The sequence below is a fragment of the Coregonus lavaretus genome (assembly GCF_964263955.1).
Source record: "Coregonus lavaretus genome assembly, chromosome: 8".
Taxonomy (NCBI): domain Eukaryota; kingdom Metazoa; phylum Chordata; class Actinopteri; order Salmoniformes; family Salmonidae; genus Coregonus; species Coregonus lavaretus.
This window is the reverse complement of record NC_139995.1, coordinates 1,741,045-1,768,116: the sequence shown is the minus strand read 5'-3', so window position 1 is coordinate 1,768,116 and position 27,072 is coordinate 1,741,045. Positions and strand designations below refer to the sequence as shown.

Genomic DNA, 27,072 nt, shown 5'->3' with positions numbered 1-27,072 from the left:
TATGAGATGAGTAATGCAAAATCTGTAACTTGACTAACTTTCTATTAACATATCTATACTTTTACTCAAGGATGACGATTGGGTAGTTTTTCCACCACTGCAAATCACTGCCCTTTAAAAATGTTCAAGAACGTACATCAACGTTTTGGGGAAACGTGTTGTTCAGTACAAAACGTTCCGCAATGTAGCAAACGTTCAAGCGAACTGAAGGCACCCCAGTTTCAAGACAACTGGGAAGTCGGGGAAAACTAGGTGAAATCATGACGTCAGTGATCTTCAGGTCGGAAAGGCGGAGCTCTAGAAAAATGCCCGAGTTTCCGATATTGTATTCCGACTTGGATGACCGTTGAAACAGATTTTACCCAGTCGGAGCTCGTTTTTTCGAGTTCCCAGTTGGCTTGAACGGACTTAAGTCAGAGGTCAGAGAATTCCGAGTTCCCAGTTGTTATCAACGTGTGATTGAAAGCGCCGTTACGTTGGTGTGTGTGTACTACGTCAAGGCAGAGTGCGTTGTTGCAGAGTCACTGCGAAGTGGTTCGTGTGTAAACAAGATGTTGGAGAAAGAAAAGTCTGGAACTAGCCAAGTAGATACTGATTTTGAAAATAATAATAGATTAGAATGCAACTTAATTTCTGTTGATTGTAGTGTGATGCTTGTGGAAAGCTAAACCTAATCGAAAAATACAATAGATCGCGTCTGTCGCGAAGACAATCGATGAGGAGACATTGCTAACCGAGTTAGCTAGCTACTGTAGCTTTTGCCTGTTTTGCTAGCCACCTCACTGTTGCTTAATAGCTTGCTGCATTCGAGGCCCGTTTGTCGCAGTGCCTGATAGCCCCTGCATGTCCAGGCCATCCTCATTCTGGACTGTGGGCAGGAGATCCTGAGTTGTGAGTACCCTAATTCTCACACGATGTCAAACTTCGATAATGCCTGGCTAACTAGCTAAAATCAACGTTGATTATTATGGAACTGATGCTCAACTTTATCCACAGCGTAGGCTAGCTAGGAGGGATTTCATGAAGGCTCAGATCTTTCACATTAAACAAAAGCATTGATTTCAAAGCTTAATAAACCGTACAACTATATGCACTAGTACTACTTTGAACAATTTACACAGAACATTTCAGAAAAACAAATTTACTGGAAGAACTGTGCAGATGCAGAGTTTGGTAGCTAGCAAACGTTAGAATGATCTTCATGGTCAAATCTTCCTTCGTTTTTTATTTTATTTTATTTCACCAGTTGAGAACAAGTTCTCATTTACAACTGCGACCTGGCCAAGATAAAGCAAAGCAGTGCGATAAAAACAACAACACAGAGGAACATTTACATTTTAGTCATTTAGCAGACGCACTTATCCAGAGCGATTTACAGGAGCAATTAGGGTTAAGTGCCTTGCTCAAGGGCACAGCGACATATTTTTCACCTAGTCGGCTCGGGGATTAGAACCAGCGACCTCTCGGTTAATGGCACAACGCTCTTAACCACTAAGCTACCTGCCGCCCCACACATGGGATAAACAAAACATACAGTCAATAACACAATAGAAAATCTATATACAGTGTGTGCAAATGTAGTAAGTTATGGAGGTAAGGCAATAAATAGGCAATAGTGTAAAAAATAATTACAATTTAGTATTAACACTGGAGTGATAGATGTGCAGAAGATGATGTGCAAATTGAGATACTGGGGCGCAAATGAGCAAAAATAAATAACAATATGGGGATGAGGTAGTTGGGTGGGCTAATTACAGAATGGGCTGTGTACAGGTGTAGTGATCGGTAAGCTGCTCTGACAACTGATGCTTAAAGTTAGTGAGAGAGCGTACAGGTCACAATGGTGGGTAGTATATGGGGCTTTGGTGACAAAACGGTTGGCAATGTGATAGACTACATCCAATTTTCTGAGTAGAGTATTGGAGGCTATTTTGTAAATGACATCGCCAAAGTCAAGGATCGGTTTCCCCAAAACTCTGTTAAATATCTGCACCGAATTAAGATTAAAAGATGTCTGCAGAAAGAATGGGGTGTCAGCAATGACATGACACCTTGAGTTTGGAAAAATCTATTTCAGTTATTGAACTAGGCTACAGTGAGTGAAGTGGATATACACCTGGTAACGGAATTACATAATCGGTCCCTGATCTGTACTACACAGAAATGCATAATTATGGATATGAATGTCATTATCTTCATGGTGATGTATCCTGAATACGTACACAAAGGTAGAAATATGCAATATCCTCCTTTGCATATATGGGTATTATTCTACACACTGACTGTTATTCTAATCAGCTCTGCACCCAAACAAGACCACATTTGGTTGGACCGCACAAAATCTGAACCAATCATAGACATCTGTTTCACAAGTTTGGACAGTACAGCAACAGAACAGTGAGCCAGATAATTCACAGATGTATAAGTGTAAAGCATCCGGTTGGCGTTTCCAAATATGGTGATGAGAGGAAGCCCAGTGGCCGGCAGTGGGAGATGGCTTTTGGCCGAAATTCAGCTAATTTCTAATCGATGGAACATTTGATCTCAATACAGTTTGCTGTTCCCAAAACTAAAATATATTATGAACAGAGTGGACAAAGTTTTGTAGATTTTACCCTTTGCCAAAGTAAAAAAAAAGAAGAAAAAAAAGAAGCTGTTTAGGAGTGCAAGGGGTGAATTTGGTTATTGGAAAAGGGTGCAATTGGGGCGTTCCTGCATCTGCAGGAACCCCTCTTTATACTTCTATTGGTAAATATTTAAGCTAGGACAGACGGGGGCGCTCTAGTACAGTAGGTGACGTTAATGCACAATAACGTTGGATGCCAGCCGCCAATAAACCCCACAGAAGAAGGGGCAGGGGCGACGGAGTGGACTAAGTTTTGTACCCTTTGCCAAAGTTTTTTAAAATTGCGTTGTTTAGAAGGAGTGCAAAGGCAAATTGAGTTATTGCACACGCGCACTTCAGAGTAGACAGTCCCTAGCGGAAATATGCAAATGCAACTAGAACGCGCCAATAGGATCTCGCGCTTGGCTCTGCTCCCCCCTTGCTTGTTCTGCCCACTATGACTCATTTGTTCCCATTTTAAACGACGGGCTGTGATCTATCTCAGTTTAGTTATAAAAAATCTTTGGTTCAGCACAGTAGAGTACAGCACATCACAGTAGAGTACAGTACAATACAGTTATACTGTACTCTACTCTAGTGTGCTCTACTGTACTGTATTGAACTGTACTGAACTATACTGTACTTTTCTTGACTTTACTGTACGGTGCTCTACTTTGCTTCACTGTACGTTAGCATCTAAGATGGCAAGCTAACATTACTAACATTACCACCCGCCAATGAATAATGGTGTATGTTGCTCATATTGAAATTGAGTGAGCACAGAATGCATCCCTACACGTCCTACAAATAGAATACCAAACAGAGTTCAGAGCGTAATATGTCATATCAGAATGAGTGCTTCATCCAATATCACGTGTGACAGCTGTGAATAGCCAGCCGCATCTCCTAACCAGCCATTAGCCTACTCAGCTGCTTCTCTTTTGTCTGTTCTTTCTGTGCATCTCCATCCATTTAAAAATGTTTTAAAACAGAGCACTGTGACAGTCATGCTTGCGCCTTTATGTCACGGAAAACCACACGTTTCTAGCCCAAATCTGTTTCTACCGCGAATTGGCGCACATGTTATATCATTTATAAATTAAAATAACAGTTTTTAACTACTCGTGGGCTGTGAGTTGTTGGTTTGATAACAAACAACCTTGTTTAGTCATGTTACCTGGCTAGCTAGCTAGCTAACAACATGGTAACTTGGCTATGCACACATTTGGATGGCACATGGGATAGATAGCCTACTCAAAGAGATGTTTCAAAGGTAGGAAGCATATGGCAATGTAATTCTAAGCTAAATCTGAATCAAAAATCAATCAATTTTTCTGGTTTTCCTTAAATTCTGTTTGGTGCCTAACTTTTGGGAGCAGTGTGTGTGAGAAAGAGAGTGGTGTGTGTGTGTGAGCGAGAAAGGGGGTGTGAATTGAGTAGAGGTGTGAATATCAGTGACAGGTTTTTGCGCAGCACGTACGTGCAGAACGTATACAGGGTTCGATACTGCGACCAAAACAGTGGCATTTGCGACTATTTGACTTGACAGCACGACACACACTTTTAATTGGCCAGTGAAAATAAATCCCACTTCGGAAGGTATATCTGTAGTCGGTAGACATCACCGAGCAGTGCAAAAGAAAGTATTAAAGCCAGTTGTTAGATGCTATGGTGTGGGAGCATGACAACCGTAGCCAGCATGTCTACCCCTATAACCAACCTTGTACTCAGCAAGCTAGTCAGTCACTCACTCATCTTGAGTCAGCAGTGATACCTCGCTTGCTAATGAAGTGTTCTTCTTTTATAGCTGGGTGGCTGGTCACTACAACCTCCTCCCACTATGGAGGCAGGAGGAAAAGACTGTGAGGACGAGACCCTACAAACTGCCTTTAAAAAGCTCCGGGTAGATGCTGAAAGGTTCGTAGTACTGTTAATAGCTATTACGTTTTCAATTCTTTCACATTTTAGGTCCTTACTGGTTGATCTAGGGTCAGTTTCTAGAACGAATGTAATATTTCTTGACATTTTGAAGTCTCACTTAAGTTCTTCTGCTGTTCAGTATATTGTGGTCTGAGTTTTTGTTGGTTTCTCTAGCTTGCCTGCCACGCTGCACGTCTGTGAGACCATCACTCCAAGAGTGGTTAGCCGAGCCTTCCCAGAGGGTGCCAAGCCCAAACTAAGCTGCCCTAAGGAGAACTGGCATGGGTAAGGAACTCTCACAATCATTGTTCACTGTTTTGTTATCTCATGAGTATCTTCTTGCTATGCTTCTCTATTGTCTGTTCCTTTTTATTATTTAATATTAAGTAGTATAACTTGTTAGAACCCCTAGGGCCAAATTCAGTCTTATAAATTCTATAGTATTTGTAAAATGTACACATTTTGTAATACAATGTAACACATTGTGTCTGTGTTTTTAAAATGAGGGCAAAAAAGACAGTATAAAATAAATTATACAAATACTGAGCTATATTGTATGCAATCTTTTCTTTATTATTATTTTATACTAATACACTTGCTCAGAGAAAGAGATTTTGTTTAAGAAGTAATACAAAAAAGATCCAGCACCATATTTTACAGTAGGTATGGGGTTATTTTCTGCTTCTGAATTCTTATTATTTCAATGCTAAACCCACCACTGGTGTGCGTGGCCAACGTGCTTTATTGTCATGTCATCTGACCATAGCAACAGTTCCAATCCAAGTGCCAATGCCGTTTAGCAAACTCCAGGCGTTTACATTTGTTGGATGACATGAAAATAGAGCTTTTTGGCCACGCAGTGGTGGGTTTAGCATTGAAATAATAAGGATTCATAAGCAGAAAAGAACCCCATACCTACTATAAAATATGGTGCTGGATCTTTGATATTACGGGGCAATTTTGCTTCCACTGGTCCTGGAGCCCTTGTTAAGGTCAACGGCGTCATGGACTTTACCCAGTACCAGGACATTTTAACCAAAAACCTGGTTGCGTCTACCAGGAGGCTGAAACTTGGTCGCAAGTGGATCTTCCAGCAAGACAATAACCCCAAGCACACGTCGAAATCCACAAAGAAATGGTTAATTGACCATCAACATTTTGCAATGGCCATCTCAGTCTCCGGACTTGAACCCCATTGAAAACCCGTGGTTTAAATTGAAAAGGGCAGTCCATAAGCACAGACGAAGGATATCAAGTATCTGGAAAGTTTCTGTATGATGGAATGGTCTAAGATCCCTCCCAATGTGTTCTCCAATAAAACGTTTTAGAAAAAGGCTCAGTGCTGTTATCCTTGCAAGGTGAGGTATAGAAAACAGGGGTGCCAATAATTTTGACCCCTATCTTTTTGAGAGAGAAAAAGTATTAATTGTTAAACAAAATCTCCATCTGAGCAATTTTATTGGTATAATATAATTTTCTATTTTCTTTCATATAATATAGCTCAGAATTTATATTTATTGTATACAATCTTTTTTTTTTGACTTGTCTTTATCAAGGTGTGCCAATAACTTTGGACCTGACTGTATATACACTGAGTGTACAAAACATTAGGAACACCTTCCTAATATTGATTTGCACCCCCTTTTGCCCTCAGAACAGCCTCAATTCGTTGGGGCATGCACTCTACAAGATGTCATGCTTCCCACAGTTGTGTCAAGTTGGCTGGATGTCCTTTGGGTGGTGGACCATTCTTGATACACACGGGAAACTGTTGAGTGTGAAAAACCCAGCAGCTTTGCCATTCTTGACCCAAACTGGTGCTACCATACCCCATTCAAAGCCACTTCCATCTTTTTTCTTGCCCATTCACTCTCTGAATGGCACACATACACGATTCATGTCTCAGTTGTCTCAAGGCCTAAATATAGATCTTTAACCTGTCTCGTCCCCTTCATCTACACTGATTTGAAGTGGATTTAACAAGTGACATCAATAGGGGATCATAGCTTTCACCTGGTCAGTCTATGTCGTGGAAAGAGCGGGTGTTCCTTTTGTTTTGTACACTCAGTGTATTCAGGTTTTCTGTTAAGAAAATTTGGCGGCGGACAACGTTACCGGTAAGATTTGAATTTACCGGCCATTTGAGAAATTTTCCGAACATCCATATGCATTGGGTGCGTAACGCATCCACCCACGGTGCTCAAAATCACATTTAGATTCTTGTTATTCATCTTAACAGAATAGACATTTGCCTGTAAAGTTGTAATAAAATAAAGTAGAATGATGTTCTTATACCAACATGACAGGTTTTATTGAAAAGCAAAACAATGCCCGTTCCGTCTTCATCCCTGCTATAAATCATAAATGAATATCATAAAGGAAAAACATTTAACCTAGAAGAACAAGTCGCCTACACAGTAATAAAACAACTTCAAAATATATTTGTATAATATAATTTGTGAACGACCTGTCCTATAGGTTATTTGTATGAAAATGTATTCATGAAGTGGCGCAGTGGTCTAAGGCACTGCATCGCAGTGCTAGCTGTGCCACTAGAGATCCTGCTTCGAGTCCAGGCTCTGTCGCAGCCGACCGCGACCGGGAGACCCATGGGCGGCGCACAATTGGTCCAGCGTCGTCCAAGGTAGGGGAGGGTTTGGCCGGCAGGGATGTGGGTTCGTTTCCCACGGGGGGCCAGTATGAAAAAAACAAACATGCATGTATGCATTCACTAACTGTAAGTCGCTCTGGATAAGAGCGTCTGCTAAATGACTAAAATGTAAATAACAAAACACAGCTGTTTTCAAAAACAATCTAGGCATGAACATTTTAATTAGGCCTAATAATTAACAAAACATGGCTGTCTGCGAACACCTGGGCCGGCCGGTCATGGCTAGAAGGGATCCAGCTTTTTTCAAATTAACGTCAGATTTGCCATTTCGAAGCAGGTTAGGAGAACTTACGCAGCAGGTTAGGAGAATTAGGTTAAGGTTAGGAAAAGGGTTAGCTAAAATGCAAAAACAATCCAGCTTTTGACGTTAGTTTGACAAAAGCTGGGATCCCTTCTAGCCATGACTGGGCCAGCCGTCCCACTCTCCATTGCGTCTACGATTCAGCACCACAGCAGTGGAAAGAGGACACTAGGCGGCCACTAAATGAATAAATTATAAACTGATGTTGTGCAATCAAATTCAATATGTAAATAAATGAAATTCGTTAAGGCTGGTTCATTGAGAGAGCTTATTTTACAATGCTCCTGAAATCACTTGTTTGCAAAGATCAAATTCTGTCTCACTCTTTATACAGTTTTACTGGATGATGTTAATAAATCGTATGATTACTGTATGTTTGAACTATCGTGGGGTTGTGACTCGTCATGTGTGATATACAGTATGTGGCTTGTAGTCTACCACAGTATGAATCATAATACCCATAAAACCTAGCGGTCGAAAACGGAAATGGTTCCAATTGTTTTTCCACCATTCATTTTATCCATTGTGGATTTTAGAAACACTTCGAATAAGGGCTGTGTTTCATGTAGACTTACCCTGGCGTGAAGTTTTGATAACTGTGGAAGTCTCTCCTGGACAAGGTGACTTTTATCAATATATTCGCCTGTATTTAATGTGGCTATCATAGAGAACTACAAATGCGTGTCTCAAGCTTCAAGTCACTCACCAGGGCCATGATGATCTGGACGAGACTGCCAAATCGAGGCAAAGGTAAGAATCTCTGGATTAACTATCTAATGTTAGCTAAAAATGCCAGTTATCTAGCTAGCTAGCTCATGGTTAGCTAGTTAGCAACATTAGCCTGGCTAGGTGGCTACATTAGCTGTCTATTTGTCAAGAAATTTAAATGCATGAGAAATTCAGAAAAAGGAGTTTAGGTTTCTTTGGCTTTTATAAACCAACAGTCTAGGTTGCTAGTTAACTAGCTAGCAAACTTAGATGGTGAAGCTAGGGCTAGGTGTTCTTGATCATGTTTGTTTGTGTCTGTGGGTAGCCTACGTCAAGTACTACTTAACTTGTAGCTACCCTAGCTAGCTATATTATTTTAGTATGGCTTTTTGAGAGGTTTCAGAGATGGACTGATTAGCATCGTCTCTTAAGTCAACAGTGTGCTTACTTTAATGCGGGAAAACATTTATATGTGTGCTGTATTGATATAACACGTGGTCAAGTTGAACTTGAACTTGTTGGAAATGCTGTGATCACTCATCGTCTTTAATGTTGTGATCCACAGACACACGATGACCACGATTTGAATGCTGCAACTGAGACGTAATGATGTCGAGGGACACGCTGAGACCCCGAGTATGACTGGACATGGGCCGGATATTTGTGCCAACTGCCAAAAAGGGGTGCAGAAGCACACCAGCACCCCATTTAATGTTTATTCCATGGCCAATCAGCTCTCTAGCTACCCCTTATTCCACACTGTCTTTTATGCCCAATGGTCCCTCAACTGCAGACACTTTTGAACTCTCCATCTTATCTCTATAAACCCAGCCTACCTTCACCCATTTCCCCTATGCTGCTTCCTTCACTTGTTCTTCTTGATTTGATAACGTCTAGACTCGGTAACATGTTTAAAAGTGTTGTGGTGTATTGTTTTTGCTACCTTTTTTTCACCTGTGTAATTCTGTCCTCCTGCTTATTCTGGGGTTAATCGGTAAATGTGCTGCTCACAATTGACAGCAGCAACATTGACAAGAAGCGTTTTGATATACAGTTGAAGTCTTAAGGACTTTGTTGTCCTTAAGCCATTTCGCCACAACTTTGGAAGTATGCTTGAGGTCATTGTCCATTTGGAAGACCCATTTGCGACCAAGCTTTAATTTCCTGACTGATATCTTGAGATGTTGCTTCAATATATCCACACAATTTTCCTTCCTCATGATGCCATCTATTTTGTGAAGTGCACCTGTCCCTTCCGCAGCAAAGCACCCCCACAGCATGATGCTGCCACCCCCGTGCTTCACGGTTGGGATGGTGTTCTTCGGCTTGCAAGCTGCCCCCCTTTTCCTCCAAACATAACGATGGTCATAATGGCCAAACAGTTCTATTTTTGTTTCATCAGACCAGAGGACAGTTATCCAAAAAGTACGATCATGTGCAGTTGCAAACTGTAGTCTGGCTTTTTTATGGCGGTTTTGGAGCAGTGGCTTCTTCCTTGCTGAGCGGCCTTTCAGGTTATGTTGTTATAGGACTCGTTTTACTGTGGATATAGATATTTTTGTACCTGTTTCCTCCAGCATCTTCACAAGGTCCTTTGCTGTTGTTCTGGGATTGATTTGCACTTTTCGCACCAAATACGTTCATCTCTAGGAGACAGAACGCGTCGCTTCCTGAGCGGTATGACGGCTGCGTGGTCCCATGGTGTTTATACTTGCGTACTATTGTTTGTACAGATGAACGTGGTACCTTCAGGCGTTTGGAAATTGCTACAAAAAAATGTCGGAGTTTTGGCTGATTTCTTTTGATTTTCCCATAATGTCAAGCAAAGAGGCTTTGAGTTTGAAGGTAGGCCTTGAAATATATCAACAGATACACCTCCAATTGGCTCAGATGATGTCAATTAGCCTATCAGAAGCTTCTAAAGCCATGAAAGTGTTTTCTGGATTTTTCCAAGCAGTTTAAAGGCACAGTCAACTTAGTGTATGTAAACTTCTGACTCACTGGAATTGTGATAGAGTGAAATAATCTGTCTGTAAACAATTGTTGGAAAAATTACTTTGTGTCATGCACAAAGTAGATGTCCTAACCAACTTGCCAAAACTATAGTTTGTTAACAAGACATTTGTGGAGTGGTTGAAAAACTAGTTTTAATGACTCCAACCTAAGTGTATGTAAACCTGTAGCTGCTTCCTTGTTTTTGAGTCTTAAGTGTGTTTACTTTTACATTTTAGTCATTTAGCAGACGCTCTTACCCAGAGCGACTTACAGTTAGTGAGTGCATACATTTACATACTTTTTTTGTTGTTGCTGGAGTTGGCCTAGTATTTTATATAAAACCTACCTTACGCATCCAGCTCGCCCACCAAAAATCACAATATGCTGCTTTACATTTTGTATTATTTCTGCTGGTCTAATTCCTAAAATGGAAAACTAGAAGAATCTGTGCGCTCTCGGATAGTAATAATAGTTCATATGGTGCTCTTCGATGTCCCAGGTTTGTGGCATTGATGAATAAGTAACTTAATGTTGACTTAAATTCATATTTGTATATGTTATGTATAAAAGGCATATGTATGCATTGATTTCTTTAAAACAATGTGATTGTTGGAGTTTGATGTGATTGATGGGTGACACTAGGTGCATTCTTGTCAAATTAATATGCATATTCATTCATGATTATGGATACATTCTGCAATGAGTTAATTGGGCTTTGAATCTGCAACAAAACATGTCAACAATTTAGATCTGAACTGCTTTAATACAGCAGTGCATTCTGACACCATGAATTGAAATAGATTTGACCTTATTCACATAGTTGGCAGAAATTATAATGGATTAAATAAAGACCTCAGTCTGGACATTTTCACTTAGGGGTGTACTCACTTTTGTTGCCAGTGGTTTAGACATTAATGGCTGTGTGAGTTATTTTGAGGGGACAGCAAATTTACACTGTTATACAAGCTGTACACTCACTACTTTTGTCATTTCTTCAGTGTTGTCACATGAAAAGATATTCTCAAATATTTACAAAAATGTGAGGGGTGTACTCAATTTTGTGAGATACTGTATGCTCGGACACGCCTACCTGTGATATATTTCCCCCTCTTTTCCCATGACGATTTAAACCCCCCTGGCAAAGAAAAGTAGGTCTCATACATTGTAACATATTCAAGAATACAAATAGAAAATGTCATGACTCTGTGCATATTTAGTGATATAAAGACAGCCATATTTCTACATGTGACCAAATGTACAGTTTAAGCTCTTAAATTATTAACTCGCGACGACCAGCTCCTCACTCGTCACCTCAAATCTCTCTCCGTTTAGGTCATGGATGCTAGCGTTTGTTGATTTAGTTGCAATGACACCCATACCTACGAAAGCCAATGAGGATCAAATGAAGAAATTCGTTTTATAATATAATATAATATGCCATTTAGCAGACGCTTTTATCCAAAGCGACTTACAGTCATGCGGGCATACATTTTTGTGTATGGGTGGTCCCGGGGATCGAACCCACTACCCTGGCGTTACAAGCGCCGTGCTCTACCAGCTGAGCTACAGCTCAGCTGGTAGACGGAGATCCTTAGCGGAATCAGAAAATTAGTTTATCAGCTGACGGATTTGGAATCATATGCAGACATTGTGATGTGATTCAAGATCAATAAATGTTGTTCACACATTAAACCATTACTTTGATGTGTTACAAATGATTTCCATTTGATTTGATTGATTCCCTCTTGTTTAAATGCCATTCATGGGGCAGTAGACATTTTACCTTTAAAAATGACCAGAAGATGACAATATTTACCGGATATGAGAAGCTGACACCCTCAGCAGGTCAGTGCAATTCGCCCTTGTAACCAGGAACACGTTTCATTAATAAAACAGAAAGAAAACTAGAGACCGCTGCAAGCGTCCGAGGTTAGATAACCGTTCGCGTGTGTCCAGCAGCCGACCACGCGTCATGTTTTTATACAGTAAGAAAATACCACAACAGAGGAAATTGTCACTTGGCACAGTGTTTTAGGACATCTTCAGCTAAACAATCAGCTATGCAGTGGGCAGTAAAGAGCATACTTTTTTTTTGTTGCCACATTCATTTACTTCGATGTCACAAAATTGCCTCCGAGAATAGCCGACGTTGCACCAGCTAGTAGCTAGCTGCAAAGGTGTCAGCTAGAGATGACGTGTACAAGCCTGCAGGGATTTGTAGTCTTGCATGATGTCTACTTTGATGCTAATTAGCATTTTCTAATCTGAGAGTAAATAGAGCGAAATATATTGATAAAAGTCACCTTGTTCGATAGAGATTTACACGGTTAACAAAACGTAATTCCAGAGTAAGCCTATATGAAACACAGTCCTTATTTGAAGTGTTTTTAAAATCCACAATGGATAAAATGAATGGTGGAAAAACAATTGGAAACATTTTTGTGTTTGACCGCTAGGTTTTATGGGTGTTTATGGGTGTCCACTGTGGGGCTCAATTGATAACAACTCTGTTTCCTTCTATAGGCAGTTGGCTGCCTATTGATTGCAACATTGTAACTCTCCCGATGTGAATAGTTGGCATCGATGTTTCGTTTCCAAGTTCTGCTGAACTGGAAGTCACCAATTGCACATGATACATATCATTACTCTCTCTACTCTAGTGTATCAATCCATTCCAAATCTGGAATGAATTGACACGGGCGGCATATGTTGGTCTTGCCTAGGCCGGCAGCAGAACTGCTAGGACCGGGCCTGATGAACACAATAAATTGCCTCTAATTTACTTGCGTTTGCGGTGGACCTTGGCCTGCTCAAAGTGAGCCGCTGCTGTTGGGAAGTCAAAACTTTCACACTCTTTAGAGCAGCTTGCGATGCTCATCAGCCTCGTTACTTTGTCCTCAAGAAGGTGCGATCTTGAGGCCGTCTTTACTCTGTTTTGTAGAAAGAATCCCCTCTCGGCGGGCACACTGGAAATGAACACAATCTTTGCCAATTTTGCCCAGTTGGGGTACACTTAGCTAAAGTTCCTTAAGAGGACCTCGCGTAAAAATAGAAACACCTGTTAATTGAAATGCATTCCAGGTGAGTACCTCATTAAGCTGGTTGAGAGAATGCCAAGAGTTTGCAAAGCTGTCATCAAGTTAAAGGGTGACTACTTTGAAGAATCTCAAATCTAAAATACATTTTGATTTGTTTAACACTTTTTTGGTTACTACATGATTCCATATGTTATTTCATAGTTTTGATGTCTTCAATATTATTCTACCATGTAGAAAATAGTAAAAATAAAGACAAAACATAAACTGTTCAGAGGAGACTGTGTGAATCAGGCCTTCATGGTCGAATTGCTGCAAAGAAACCACTACTGAAGGACACCAATAAGAAGAAGAGACTTGCTTGGGCCAAGAAACACGAAAAATTGACATTAGACCGGTGGAAATCTGTCCTTTGGTCTGATGAGTCCAAGTTTGAGATTTTTGGTTCCAACTGCCATGTCTTTGTGAGGCGCAGAGTAGGTGAACGGATGATCTCCGCATGTGTGGTTCCCACCGTGAAGCATGGAGGAGAAGGTGTGATGGTGTGTGGGTGCTTTGCTGGTGACACTGTCAGTGATTTATTTAGAATTCAAGGCACACTTAATCAGCATGGCTACCACAGCATTCTGTAGTGATATGCCATCCAATCTGGTTTTGCGCTTAGTGAGGCTATCATTTGTTTTTCAACAGGACAATGACCCAAAACACACCTCCAGGCTGTGTAAGGGCTATTTGACCTGGTCTCCACAATCTCCCGACCTCAACCCAATTGAGATGGTTTGGGATGAGTTGGACGGCAGAGTGAAGGAAAAGCAGCCAACAAGTGCTCAGCATACATGGGAACTCCTTCAAGACTGTTGGAAAAGCATTCCTTAGGAAGCTGGTTGAGAGAATGCCAAGAGTGTGCAAAGCTGTCATCAAGGTGAAGGGTGGCTATTTGAAGAACACCGGTGCACAACTGAGCAAGAGGACAAATACATTAGTGTCTAGTTTGAGAAACAGACGCCTCACAGGTCCTCAACTGGCAGCTTCATTAAATAGTACCCGCAAAACACCAGTCTCAACGTCCACAGTGAAGAGGCGACCTGGGATGCTGACCTTCTAGGCAGAGTTGCAAAGAAAAAGCCATATCTCAGACTGGCCAATAAAAAGAAAAGATTAAGATGGGCAGTTGAGGACCTGTGAGGCGTCCGTTTCTCAAACTAGACACTAATGTATTTGTCCTCTTGCTCAGTTGTGCACAGGGGCCTCCCACTCCTCTTTCTATTCTGGTTAGAGCCAGTTTGCGCTGTTCTGTGAAGGAAGTAGTACACAGCGTTGTACGAGATCTTCAGTTTCTTGGCAATTTCTCGTATGGAATAGCCTTCATTTCTCAGAACAAGAATAGACTGACGAGTTTCAGAAGAAAGTTATTTGTGTCTGGCCATTTTGAGGTTTTAATCAAACCCACAATTGCTGATGCTCCAGATACTCAACTAGTCTCGAAAAGGCCCGTTTCATTGCTGCTTCAATCAGCACAACAGTTTTCAGCTGTGCTAACATAATTGCAAAAAGGGTTTTCTAATGATCAGTTAGCCTTTTAAAATGATAAACTTGGATTAGCAAACACAATGTGCCATTGGAACACATGACTGATGGTTGCTGATAATGGGCCTCTGTACGCCTATGTACAGTGGGGAAAAAAAGTATTTAGTCAGCCACCAATTGTGCAAGTTCTCCCACTTAAAAAGATGAGAGAGGCCTGTAATTTTCATCATAGGTACACGTCAACTATGACAGACAAATTGAGAAGGAAAAAAATCCAGAAAATCACATTGTAGGATTTTTAATGAATTTATTTGCAAATTATGGTGGAAAATAAGTATTTGGTCAATAACAAAAGTTTCTCAATACTTTGTTATATACCCTTTGTTGGCAATGACACAGGTCAAACGTTTTCTGTAAGTCTTCACAAGGTTTTCACACACTGTTGCTGGTATTTTGGCCCATTCCTCCATGCAGATCTCCTCTAGAACAGTGATGTTTTGGGGCTGTCGCTGGGCAACACGGACTTTCAACTCCCTCCAAAGACATGACCCCTCTGCTAAGGGGACAGGACAACTTCACCGCATCAAAGGGACGATGGACGGGGCCATGTAGTGCAGAGGGGTCATGTTTTGCAGAGGGGTCAAATACTTATTTCCCTCATGAAAATGCAAATCAATTAATAACATGCGTTTTTCTGGATTTCTTTTGTTGTTATTCTGTCTCTCACTATTCAAATAAACCTACCATTAAAATTATAGACTGATCATGTCTTTGTCAGTGGGCAAATGTACAAAATCAGCAGGGGATCAAATACTTTTTTCCCTCACTGTGTGTGTGTGTGTGTATATATATATATATATATATATATATATATATATATATATATATATATTATTTATTATAAATTATTATACCATTAAAGACTCAAAGGTCATCAACAGTCAAAATCATGTTTTTCATGAAAAGTTATGATATTTGGAAGAAACCAGATCAAGCTATCATGACCAAAGTATGAAAAATCACTGTTGCTTCTACATTGATAAAGTTTGATCGTAAAGTTACTGTTCCCCTCCCCATGTCAAACACTTGGATTCACGAGGCGGAATTATTAATATACCAATGGTAACATGATATTCTCTTATCTAATTTATATAAGTACTGCCTTGTAACCAACGTCAGCGAAGCGTGTTTGCAGAGTGGTGAGGTTTATATAGCTAGATAGCTACTCTACTGGTTCCAACATTTTACTGTAGGGTGTCAGCAAATATTATTAAACGTTTACACTATTCATCTCGATACTTATGTTTCCCCTTTTCATTTGTGTCTGGTGTTAACGAGTTACTGGCTAGCTAGGTCTTCAGCCAGCATGGAACAAAAGGAGGAAAGGGTCGTTCTGATGCAGTTGTCATGTCAACACATCCAACAGTGCTGCTGTGAACCGCATCACAAGAGACATGCCAAACAGGAGGTGTATAAAAAAATTTGACATCATTGATGCAATTTCAATGTTTGAGTTGCTTTGTGTATCACAAAATTAGCTTGAGATGATTTTATTGCAACACTGCTCACTGCATCCAAGTTTCAAATAGCTGTCAGTCAAGGCGAGCTCATGAGTATAAGCTCCCCGCCCACTCAGCCTGTCTTTACAAACTTCCTGGTAGTTAGCGAGTTAAAGAGTACTTTGTCTCAAATGTTCAGCATTTCTATCCCCCATAAATATTGGGTGATATTTTTGTCACTCAAAAGGCATTGGAATCAGAATGACTGTTCAGGACCTTTTTATTTATTTTACCATCATAGTTATGTTTGGTTTTGACATTTTTGTTTTTCTATGTAGTAGTTGTATGAGGAAGACGTCAAGAGGAGCCGTGAGAAGTCAAAGACGCCGGAGATCCAAGTCTCCCATCCTCCACCCTCCAAAGTTCACCTACTGTGGTTCCAAGATGTCGCCCTTGCCTGGCCACCTGAAACACAAGAGCCTGCCAGAGGCCGAGGGTTGCAGCTCCTCCCTGGGGATCCCCGCCAAGAAGGAACTGCTCTCCTCGGGCCACTCCTCCCCTGTGTTTGGCGGTGCTGGCTATGAGCCCCACACCCCTGCTGCCTCTGGGGAAGGCCCCACAGCCAGGCTGGAGGGCAGCCCCAGACGGCCCCTGTCTGAAGACAAGGGTGTCCCAGAGGCAGCTCCCTGCGTAAGGGCTGAAGCCAAAACTGGAGCTGTGCCCTCTGACTTCAGGTCCCTGTCAAAGCTCCACAAGGGCGGGGGCCCGTGCCAGTGTCAGTGCCAATGTCAGTGCCCGGGCTGGCAGGGCGTAGAGGTCTACTCCTTCACGGGCCTCCGTAACATCCTCTCGGAGTGCGAGAGGAACCTGGCGAGCCCCGAGGACACGTCCCAGACCTCCCCGCACCAGAGAACTCAGACCGACGGGTCCACCACATCAGCATCAAGCTCCCCGCGTTCCTGTTCCGAACAGGCCCGGGCCTACGTTGATGACATCACAATAGAGGACCTTTCTGGTTACATGGAGTATTATCTTTATATCCCCAAGAAAATGTCACATATGGCCGAGATGATGTATACTTAAATAAGTAATTGAATAAAAATACAATTTTGGGGGTGTGGCTTAAGGAATGGTTAGGCATGAAGTAATTTAAATATAAGGTTTAACTGTTTATTTATGCAGTTTCTCCATTCTCTTCTGTTCAACTCCAGTACCAGAGCTGAAAGACGCATTTAATTTTTCTTATTACTTTTGAGTTATTTGTTTTCCTTTAATTTTTGATGATTGTCCTTATTTCTGGTTGACAAATGAAGTTGCCAAAGCTCTATTGCAAAAACTGCAGGTGGGATTTGTTGGTATATGCAAAGCAAACGTGTAATGCCAAGTGTGATTGTTTTCCACGGCTAAAGAGGTTCATTGTATTGAGTTTCCATTTCACTCAATAAAACATTTTTGTTGAAAACAGATGTTTGCCTTTGTCACACTTTATTTTTTACCACTATTATACCTTAGTTTATTGTAGGATTCATATGCTGAAGTTTAAAGCATATTGTTTATGCTGCATTAATGGAGTAGTTAGAGCATAGAATTGTGCCCTTTGTGATAGAAGCACCACATTTCACCCAACCAGTATATGTGTATGTTTACATTTAGGTCATTTTTTCTAAGAACTCAATGGAATAGCCAGGAATTTGATCAGACCAGCAATTTGATCAGACTTTTCATTTCAACAGGGTGAGAGAGACAATGTGTTAGTTAATTGGGCCTCATTCACTCCAAAATGATGTCTGAATTATGTCTTACAAAATTGGACACAAAATGTACTACTAGAGCCTGAGCTGCATTGCAACACATGGGAGGAGTAGTCCAAGGAGAGCGGTTCCTTCTTGGCAGGGACCCCAAGAGAGGAGCTGCAGGCTCTTGTTTCAGGTGGCCAGGCAGGGGCGACATCTTGGAGCCACAGTAAGAATTATGTCTTACAAACACTCCAAACTTTTCATAAATAAAACTTGACATTGACTACTAATATGGAGGACTAAAAGTGCCACAATTAAATAAATAAATACACCATTAAATAATTACTTAAATGTGTCATTAATTAATTAAAATTAGAATTAAATACATAAATGTGTAATTAAATGTGTCATTAATTAATTCAAATACCGATTCATTTTATGTAAAATACATATATAATTATTTCACTATTTACATTTACATTTCATGATCCTGCATTGCAGTGATTCATGAATTACTTAAAACTGTCAAACTGACCCATCAAAGTCAGTGGGCGGGGCTAACGCGAATCTAGTCTGATCCATTGCTTTGGTCTGAAGTAGAGTAGGCCAACCTGGATAGAGACAATGGAGGATCTCCGTGAACTTTCCAGGGAGTTGGTTAGAGACATTTTAAACTTAGCAGAGGATGTAGAAGCAGGACCTGCTGACATTATCCGGAATTGATTTGTCTTGGCTTGATGCAGAGGGTAACCAATCAGGCGTTAGGTTCCGCCTACCAACTTTTGATGGGTCAGTTTGACAGTTTTAAGTAATTCAGGAAGCACTCCAACGCAGGACCATGAAATGTAAATGTAAATAGTGAAATTATTATATATGTATTTTACATAAAATGAATCGGTATTTGAATTAATTAATGACACATTTAATAACACATTTATGTATTTAATTCTAATTTTAATTAATTAATGACACATTTAAGTAATTATTTAATGGTGTATTTATTTATTTAATTGTGGCACTTTTAGTCCTCCATATACTAAAGCCTGAGCTTCAATGCAAATAAATAATGAAGTGGCTTGAAAAAACCTGGCACACTGAAATGCTAGAGCACATTAAGACCCTAAATAATAAATTGGTTCAATTATGTCTACTGTAAATGACTGAGGAAACTTAAAAGATGCAACTATTTATTCAAATCAATACAGTTAAATGATATTCTATCAGTAATATTGTAGGCAGGAATTTGAAGTTATAAGGATCCCTATTAGTTGACGCCAGCTAATCATTTTACATTGAAGACATTACAAACATTAACAAATAGAGAGTTAAAATACCTGACGGGTAACAAACACATTTAATATTTAAACATAAGCATTAGGTGTTTTAGTCTTTTATTGAAGGTGAATTAACTTTTTTGTAGGCTGGGATGAGCCTCTGGTGTCCAAGGAGCTACAGGGCCAATTGCAACTATTGAAAGACACCAGATTATCGCCAGCTAATCTCTCGTTAAACCATCAATACGCGCTCAAATCACCTGCACACTTGATCTAAATTGCAACCAACATCGGTCTGTACAACTCCAATAAAGTATTCCCTTGTTCACCATGGCAAATCTACTGTGGCAATTTACCCGACACGTATGAATGGAAAACTGTTTATGGTGTAGCCAACTCTTATTATTTTATTTGTTTCCAAGTTATGTAATCCATTATATACAAGTGTCTTTAAAAGAAAATCGTCTGATATGGTCATTTCTTATCAAGATTAGGGGTAAAATATCCCTTGAATTCTGTAACTAAATCAAGTAAATCGTGATTGAGTTATACAATCTATATATTTTTTATCAAATGAAAATGTAGTCTATAAAGTTATTTCGAATGGCATATATATTATTTTGCCATTCAAGGTGAAGCGTTTGAATGAAATACAGGCCTACTACTTCTATATTCTTATACTCGAATAAGGATTTTTACATTCATCAGCCTTACAGTTTCCAATGCTCCTGATTGGTCGATATTTCATTGGGGGCGGGAGAAGAGAAGCTAGATCGAAAAACAGATAAAGCAACACCTCACAGTACGCCTCTCCCGTTTGACCTAGATCGTTTGTGTGTATGTATTGATATGTAGGTTACGTGTGCCTTTAAAACAACAAATTGATGTAGTTCTGTCCTTGAGCTGTTCTTGTCTATTAATGTTCTCTATTATTTAATGTTTTGTGTGGACCCCAGGAAGAGTAGCTGCTACTTTTGCAACAGCTAATGGGGATCCTAATAAAATACCAAAATCCAGGTACCAGGTTGTGGTATCACTTGGCACATTAACAACGAGTGTATTCATTACGCCGATTCTGTTGCAAAATGTTTATTTGACCAGAAACAAACGGAAGAAACGGGGAGGGACCTACCTGAATTTGGCCAATATACATTTGTTTTAGTTTGGAGTAACGATTACACCCCAGGGGCCTAATTTATAAACCGTGCATACTTACAACATATACCCCAAAATGTGTGTGCGCCAGTTCACGTAAAAGTTGGCATTTATAAAAAAAGAAAAAAAAAATTCAGCTCCCCGCAAACTTTAGACCATGCATACGCACATCTAGCCTCGTACGAACCATCCTGATCTCGCGAGCTTACATTCTGTTTCGCTACACGGATACAGTCTGGCTGATGCGCAAGCCATGTGACTACACCGCGAGCTGTGACCAATGATTTATATAATAATATAATATGCCAATTAGCAGACGCTTTTATCCAAAGCGACTTACAGTCATGCGTGCATACATTTTTTTTTGTGTATGGGTGGTCCCGGGCATCGAACCCACTACCTTGGCGTTACAAGCGCCGTGCTCTACCAGCTGAGCTACAGAGGACCACAATTATTATTTAGTTACGGACACTACACTATATATACAGCATTGGCTGTGACTACTCGTCTGAGGTGCGCTCAGTTCGCTTGAACGTTTGCTACATTGCGGAATGGTTTGTACTGAACGAAACGCTTCCCAAAAAGATTATTGTACGTTCTTGAATAGACTTTGAGGTACGTTTGCTCCTGTTTGGTGGGTGGGGCGAAGTGTGGCTTGAAGCAATGTGTCATGTATTTAAAGGGCAGTGGCCATGCTGACAGCGTTCCCCAGCCAGGGTATGTGAGCAGAGCGGAGCATACCCAATTTCACTGGAGCGCGGAGAGAGATTCCCAAAGGCTGGAGCGTCGGCCTTCTAGCCCACTCAGATTTTGCTCCAGTAGCTCTCACTTCACGAGCTCAGGGCATGCCCGGCCCAGCATGCATTTGTAGTTTACTTGTGCCCTAAATGTTTTCATTTTCATTAAGGGAAGCAAAAGAGGAAGTGCGGTGATGTAGTGTCCATAACTAAATAATAATTGTGGAATCTGAAAAGACATGTATCCCGAAAGCATGATGGTGTACTTATTACTATGTGCACATGATAAAATAAAGGAACGAGGTGGGGAGATAACTAAGTGTGTCATTGTAGCAAAAAAATCTGATCTCTTAAACGTTTAGTTCTTTTTTGTTTTATTATCTATACAATAGGCCATAATTGGTTTTGGCCCAATACACCTGGCATATTCCCACGTTCAAGGAGTTTTCCGTTTTGATTGGGTTATTTTGCCTAATTAAATTTTTCTATAGGTAGGCCTAAAGGTTAAAACAACTCTGCATCTCTGCATAGAGTGGCCAAAAGTGTGTTTAGCATCCCCAGAGGCTCTGCAAGAGGCCCTTTTCACGTGACGTCAGACAACTTCCGTTCTGCCGCGATGCAGGTTATGTTTACATCCGGTGTCGCTTAGGAACGCTTAGCTAGTAGCACATCATTATGGAGTTCACCCAGTCCCTTTCACATCTGCCACCAATACGACTTAACGACGTAGAACGACTTGCTGACAAGTGGTCCCTTACTTCAAGATCGAAGCTTGATAAAGGCTACAAGTTCTTCGTTGAAGGTTACCTGTTTGATTATGAAGGTACGTGTTTATCTTTATTTAGCTTAAATTAGCCCTATGCTAGCGAAGGTTATGAGCTGACGAGTTTCTGTTTTGCAGCCTCTTTTTAATATTACTGCTGTTTGTATCGACCGTAAGATAAGAGTCAGTAATGTATTAATGGCTAATGCTGCGCCCTTTCTCCCAATCACTGTATTGAAACAGTCTCAAGTGTAGTTAACGGTGAGGTGACAGTGAGAGGGCGATGTTACAGGTCCATGAAGAAAAATGAGGAGGCTCATCGGCTTCAGGTTTCTCAGATAAACAGTTCTCTAACATTATGATAAGATAGGTTAAGATAGATAAGTTTTCTTTTTGTTGTGTTTTGCTGCGGTTGCAGATTTAATAAGAATGATTCCACAAAGTTCCACTGTGGATCAGTTTGTTTCTCAGTCTGAGCTCTGATTTTGTATCATTAAACTTAATACACAACGAAATTCTTACAAACCGATGTGGGTTGTTGACGGCAATAAAGACTGGGAAAGATTCTGTGATAACTCAAAATGTTCAAATTTTCGATAAGTGTTGGCACTACTTGTCAAAGGTTTCAGAACAGCCAATTTTTCTTAATTAAAAAAAGAAATTGGGTTTTGAAAATTGTGTACAGTAGTTTATAATGAAACGCAGAAAAAATGTTTTGTAAGTACAGCACTAATTGTTATGTCTCTATGAACAGGTTACACTAGACTCTGCAGAGGTTCCTGTGGTACTCAATCACATGTCATGTTCCTGCTCTGCTGGGAAAGCACTATGTAATCACATAGTAGCACTTCTTTTTCAAAGTGCTCACTATGTTACCATGGGCTTTAAGACAGTGCCATTGCCTCTGTCATGCACCAGCGCACTGCAGACCTGGCACCGGCCTAGGACACAGGTCAGACATTATTTGTTACACTGATGCAGAACTTTGCAGTTTGTATTGACTTTTGACAATGTATTGTTCATCATTATTATATCACAGGGAATTGTACCAGAGACCACCAATGATATGGCGGTGTGTAAACCAGCGGCTAAGAAAAAAACAAGTGTCAGAGCTGGTGTGAAGTGCACACTGTACCGAGCCTATGATGGTGAGTCTGAATGAGCCCCCGCCTGTACTAGAGCACAAAGACTTTAGTGCATTTCTAAAATAATACAAACATAAAAGTGATTATTATTTGTTACTTTTTATATAGACTTTCAGTGGATATTTTTTTATTTGTATTAGAAGCATGTACGAGACTGGATGAGTGTGGTTGTCTTTTTTAGTGAAAAAGATAAGGTGGCATTTAATGAAATCTAAACTTGACATATCTCACTTTCATGCCAGGGCCTATTCCGGATCCTCACGTCATGGCCAGTGCTGAGAAACTGAAAGACATCCGTCCACAACCAGGGATTTGCAAATTGCTGCACGGGCTTGAGGGCCTTAATTTGGTGGACTCTAAATTTGGCCCTGTGCTTTCTTACCAGTGCCCTCTAGAATTAAGTAGAGATATTATTAAACACCCTGGTGCCAGTGAGTTTCCTCAGTTGCCTATTGAAGGTTACAACTTTAAATTTCCCATTGATTTTGAGCCCAACTACATACAACAATGTCATTTGGACAGCCTGATTGTGTCAGAGGAGATGTCTGCTGCTATTGAAGCAGAAACAAGAATGCAGTCAGAATGCCAGCTGTGGAGCCAGGTACGCAAACCCCGACTGACAGCCAGCAGATTCCGTGAAATATGCCATGTTCGTGGGGAGTTGTCTGCCAAGGCTTTGGCAACCCGCATTCTGAGAGGAACTCCTCAGACAGCTGCTATGAGAAGAGGGTTGGATCTGGAACCTGAGATACTGAGGCAATATTCTGATTTTTGTGATGTCTCTCTGAAACAATGCGGGGTCATCATCCACCCTGATTCACCTCACCTTGCAGCCAGCCCGGATGCTAAAGTCTTCTGCCCAACAGAAGCACCACCATTTGGTCTTGCTGAGGTTAAGAGTTGCGATGTTGAAAATGTTACCCAAGTTAAACACCTGATCACAGTTAAAGGCCAGGCCTGCCTTAAGAAGAGCCACAAATACTACTATCAGGTTCAAGGCCAACTCGCCTTAAGCGGACTTCAGTGGTGTGACTTCATTACAGATACCCGCACTGACTTCACAGTTGAGAGAATCTTTAGGGATGAGGAGATTATCCACTCAATGCGACAGAAGCTTGATCATTTCTATTATAACATCTACATGGATGTCTTCTTAAGTTATAAAACATAAGGCAGAATTTTATGTGTAAATAGTGTTAAGGTAAATGTGGAAGGTGAACCTTTGACATTTTTTTCTTTAACTGCAAATTAACTTGTCATATACTGTATATCTCCTATGTACTGAAACACACATTTTGAAAAGGATTGTGATGTAAATGTCGACATGTTTTTCTTTAACTGCAAATGAACTTAATTGTGTTATATACTGTATATCTATGTATTGAAATACAAATTTTGAAAAGGATTGCGATGTTGTAAATGCTCTTACCAAAATCAAAAAGGATTGGAAGCAGTTGCTTGCAAACATATATTTAATAGTTCCATCAGTGCCATGACACATAAGCACATAACATGGTTAATAGTTGGATATTTTTACAATATATCACATTAGGTTCATTAATAGCTATGAAAAAGTTATTACCCTTAACAAAAACATACAGTATAACATTAGATCAATTAAATTACCAACAAAGTTAATTCATATTTACATTTTTTTGTACATACAATACAGTAATATAAAAGTACTTCTATTTACAGCCCATCTAGCTTACTCAGGAAATATACAACTTCCAGTTGACAAAAACATCAGACTGGTTTGTCTCCTTTAATGTCAAGAGGTCCCTGATAGTTCGACATGAGGCAGCAGATGGCCCACAGCTGATTCACTGAACCCACTGTGGAAAGAGGAACAAGCCCATCCCAGATATGGTACTCCTTCACCCTCCGTATGGCCCTCTCGACTAAAATCCTCAGCCGGGCGATGGCCTGGGTCTTAAGAGTGTCCTCCCTGCTGAGCTGAGGAGATTTTTTCAGTGGAGGGATGACGAGTGTTGCCCCCACTTCTGACAACATCCTCTCGATCAGGAAACCCTTGTCCGCCATTAATTCATCTCCGGGCTGAAGTAAATGCAAGATCTGACATTTCCGTGTTATTTCCATGTCGGAGATGGAGCCTGTGTAGAGCTTTGATACAAATGTGATAACACCACATGGAGCTACACCAATCAGCCCTTTAAAGGTGGTGTGATTTTTGTAGCTCGAAAAGGTTTCTGACTGTAGTGAGAGGGAGGATGGTGTTTCACAGCGGATCTCGGTGCAGTCTACTATAACTCTCACCTGAGGGCAGTAGAGCTTGAACTTATCAGGCATTGTGGCCTGCACCTGCTCTCTTGTCATCCACACCGGCAGTGAGCCAAGAACCTGGTAAAGGTAGCTAGTCCATGTTAAAATGATGCGGCTAACTGTGGACAGGCTGACCTCAAAGATGGTAGACAAGGTTTTCTCCTGAAGCCCAGCTGCAACACGACACAGAAACATAAATAGTTCATCAATAAGTGGAAGTTTTCGGTGAGGGCTAGGTGTCACATGTGCCGTTTGCTGTGCCTTAGACCAGTATACAAGCCGTGAAGCAGAGGGATAAACAGAATCCCAAAACACAGTGAAGACCTCCTTTGAGCTGAATCGTGTGTAGTAGCGATAGTCCTCATCTGTGACACAAAAATTAAAAAGGAGTGGATGCTGCTTCTTAACTGTCAGGTGCTGGATCTCAATTTCTAGGGACAACACTTGCAGCTCCAACTCTCGAATTCTTTGAGTAGCACTGTCCAGTTTACCTTAAGGGGAAGAAAAAGCATACATGTTGGTAGGTTAGTTATTACTCATCTATCCCATCCCATTTTCAATAAATAAAACTGAAGAAGCTTCTAAGATGGATGAGGTTTAAAACGCCAAGTCTTTTCACAGAGAGACCAGTTACTCCAAATCGTAGTATAAAATAGTATTTTTACTTAACTGCCATATACTTTTACTTTTTTTGCCAAACAGATACATGGTTACTCTTATTTGTAATACTAACCAGGAGAAGGACGGCAGGCATAGTCGTGATCGTTTGTCACTGCAGGCAAAGCACCCTCTGTGCTGTCAGGCATCTCATGATCAGAATCATCCAGGACAGCAACACCAAGACGCTTTCTTGCTCGCTGGTAAACTGACTCCCGAGCTTGTGAGCCGCCTCCTATATGTGTGAAATTAACCATATGCTTGTCATGATACATTTTGGTAATCACTTTTCAGTCCCTAAAATGACAAAATGTAGCAGCTATATTGCATCAGGATTAAATTATTAAACATTTTGTACAAGTAATATATTATTGGATTACAGTAGTATTACGTTTAACGCTGTCTACCTATCCTTACCCCAATCATTCCAGTGGAATCTAGACGGCACTGATCCCTGTTTAATACGGATCCGTCCACTGGCCGATGTGTATCTATCCTCAGGGGGAAAGTGCTGACTGCAAACAAAGGTGCTCCCACGAAGAATCTTAAAACTTGGTCCCTCATCTCTCCTGATCACCCTCACCCAACGGGCACGTATTTCTCCATCAACAGGGAAATCGTGAAAACTCAGATACGGGAATTTCTGTTTGTCGTTTGAACAAAATGGTACACTGCAATAGCATCTTCTCGAAGATTGTGCCATGCTTCGGTGTTGGATGGGATACTGTTGCGATACAGACACCGGGAGAAAAGAAACAGCTAAATTAACATTCAGCTTTGACCAGGAATCAATATTTATCTAGCTATCATGCACAACAGTATTTGAATAGGTGAGTTACTATACATTCATGAATAAACTAACTGCCTAACAAAGGGTTAGATAGCTAGCTAAGTAAACTTGTTACATTACAGCCAGGCAGCAATGTAACGCTACCTTTTAACGTTATCGGTATCTGGTACTAAGTTGTTGTTAGCTAACGTTAGCCCACTTTTAAGTAACTAAGGCAGTGAACAATTATGAATTAACAATAACGTTAGCAAGTTACAAACCATTGCATATA

The 27,072-nt window shown here is 40.6% G+C and overlaps 3 protein-coding genes across 6 annotated transcripts; 2 read left to right on the top strand and 1 right to left on the bottom strand.

The window, feature by feature from the left end:
* The first annotated feature begins 271 nt into the window (after positions 1-271).
* LOC311133584 (oxidative stress-responsive serine-rich protein 1-like) lies at positions 272-17,727 on the top strand. 4 transcript variants are annotated; one of them, XM_084167099.1, is made up of 4 exons: positions 272-419; positions 4,413-4,522; positions 4,700-4,810; positions 16,600-17,727. In XM_084167099.1, the coding sequence occupies exons 2-4, from the start codon at positions 4,446-4,448 to the stop codon at positions 17,342-17,344; spliced, it is 933 nt and encodes a 310-aa protein (XP_084023225.1). In that variant the 5' UTR covers positions 272-419; positions 4,413-4,445; the 3' UTR covers positions 17,345-17,727. The 4 variants fall into 4 exon arrangements, with proteins under 4 accessions (XP_084023225.1, XP_084023224.1, XP_084023222.1 ...); XM_084167098.1 differs by having other exon boundaries at positions 284-891; XM_084167096.1 differs by having other exon boundaries at positions 292-584.
* A 5,263-nt stretch (positions 17,728-22,990) lies between these two features.
* On the top strand, positions 22,991-24,476 carry LOC311133865 (uncharacterized protein). The gene is made up of 2 exons (XM_084167470.1): positions 22,991-23,074; positions 23,314-24,476. Exons 1-2 carry the CDS (start codon positions 22,993-22,995, stop codon positions 24,240-24,242), a joined length of 1,011 nt encoding a protein of 336 aa, XP_084023596.1. The 5' UTR covers positions 22,991-22,992; the 3' UTR covers positions 24,243-24,476.
* Positions 24,477-24,525: 49 nt separating this feature from the next.
* On the bottom strand, positions 24,526-26,284 carry LOC311133864 (uncharacterized protein). The gene is made up of 2 exons (XM_084167469.1): positions 26,088-26,284; positions 24,526-25,845 (listed from the first exon to the last, which is right to left on the bottom strand). The coding sequence occupies exons 1-2, from the start codon at positions 26,266-26,268 to the stop codon at positions 24,818-24,820; spliced, it is 1,209 nt and encodes a 402-aa protein (XP_084023595.1). The 5' UTR covers positions 26,269-26,284; the 3' UTR covers positions 24,526-24,817.
* Between the last annotated feature and the right edge of the window lie 788 nt (positions 26,285-27,072).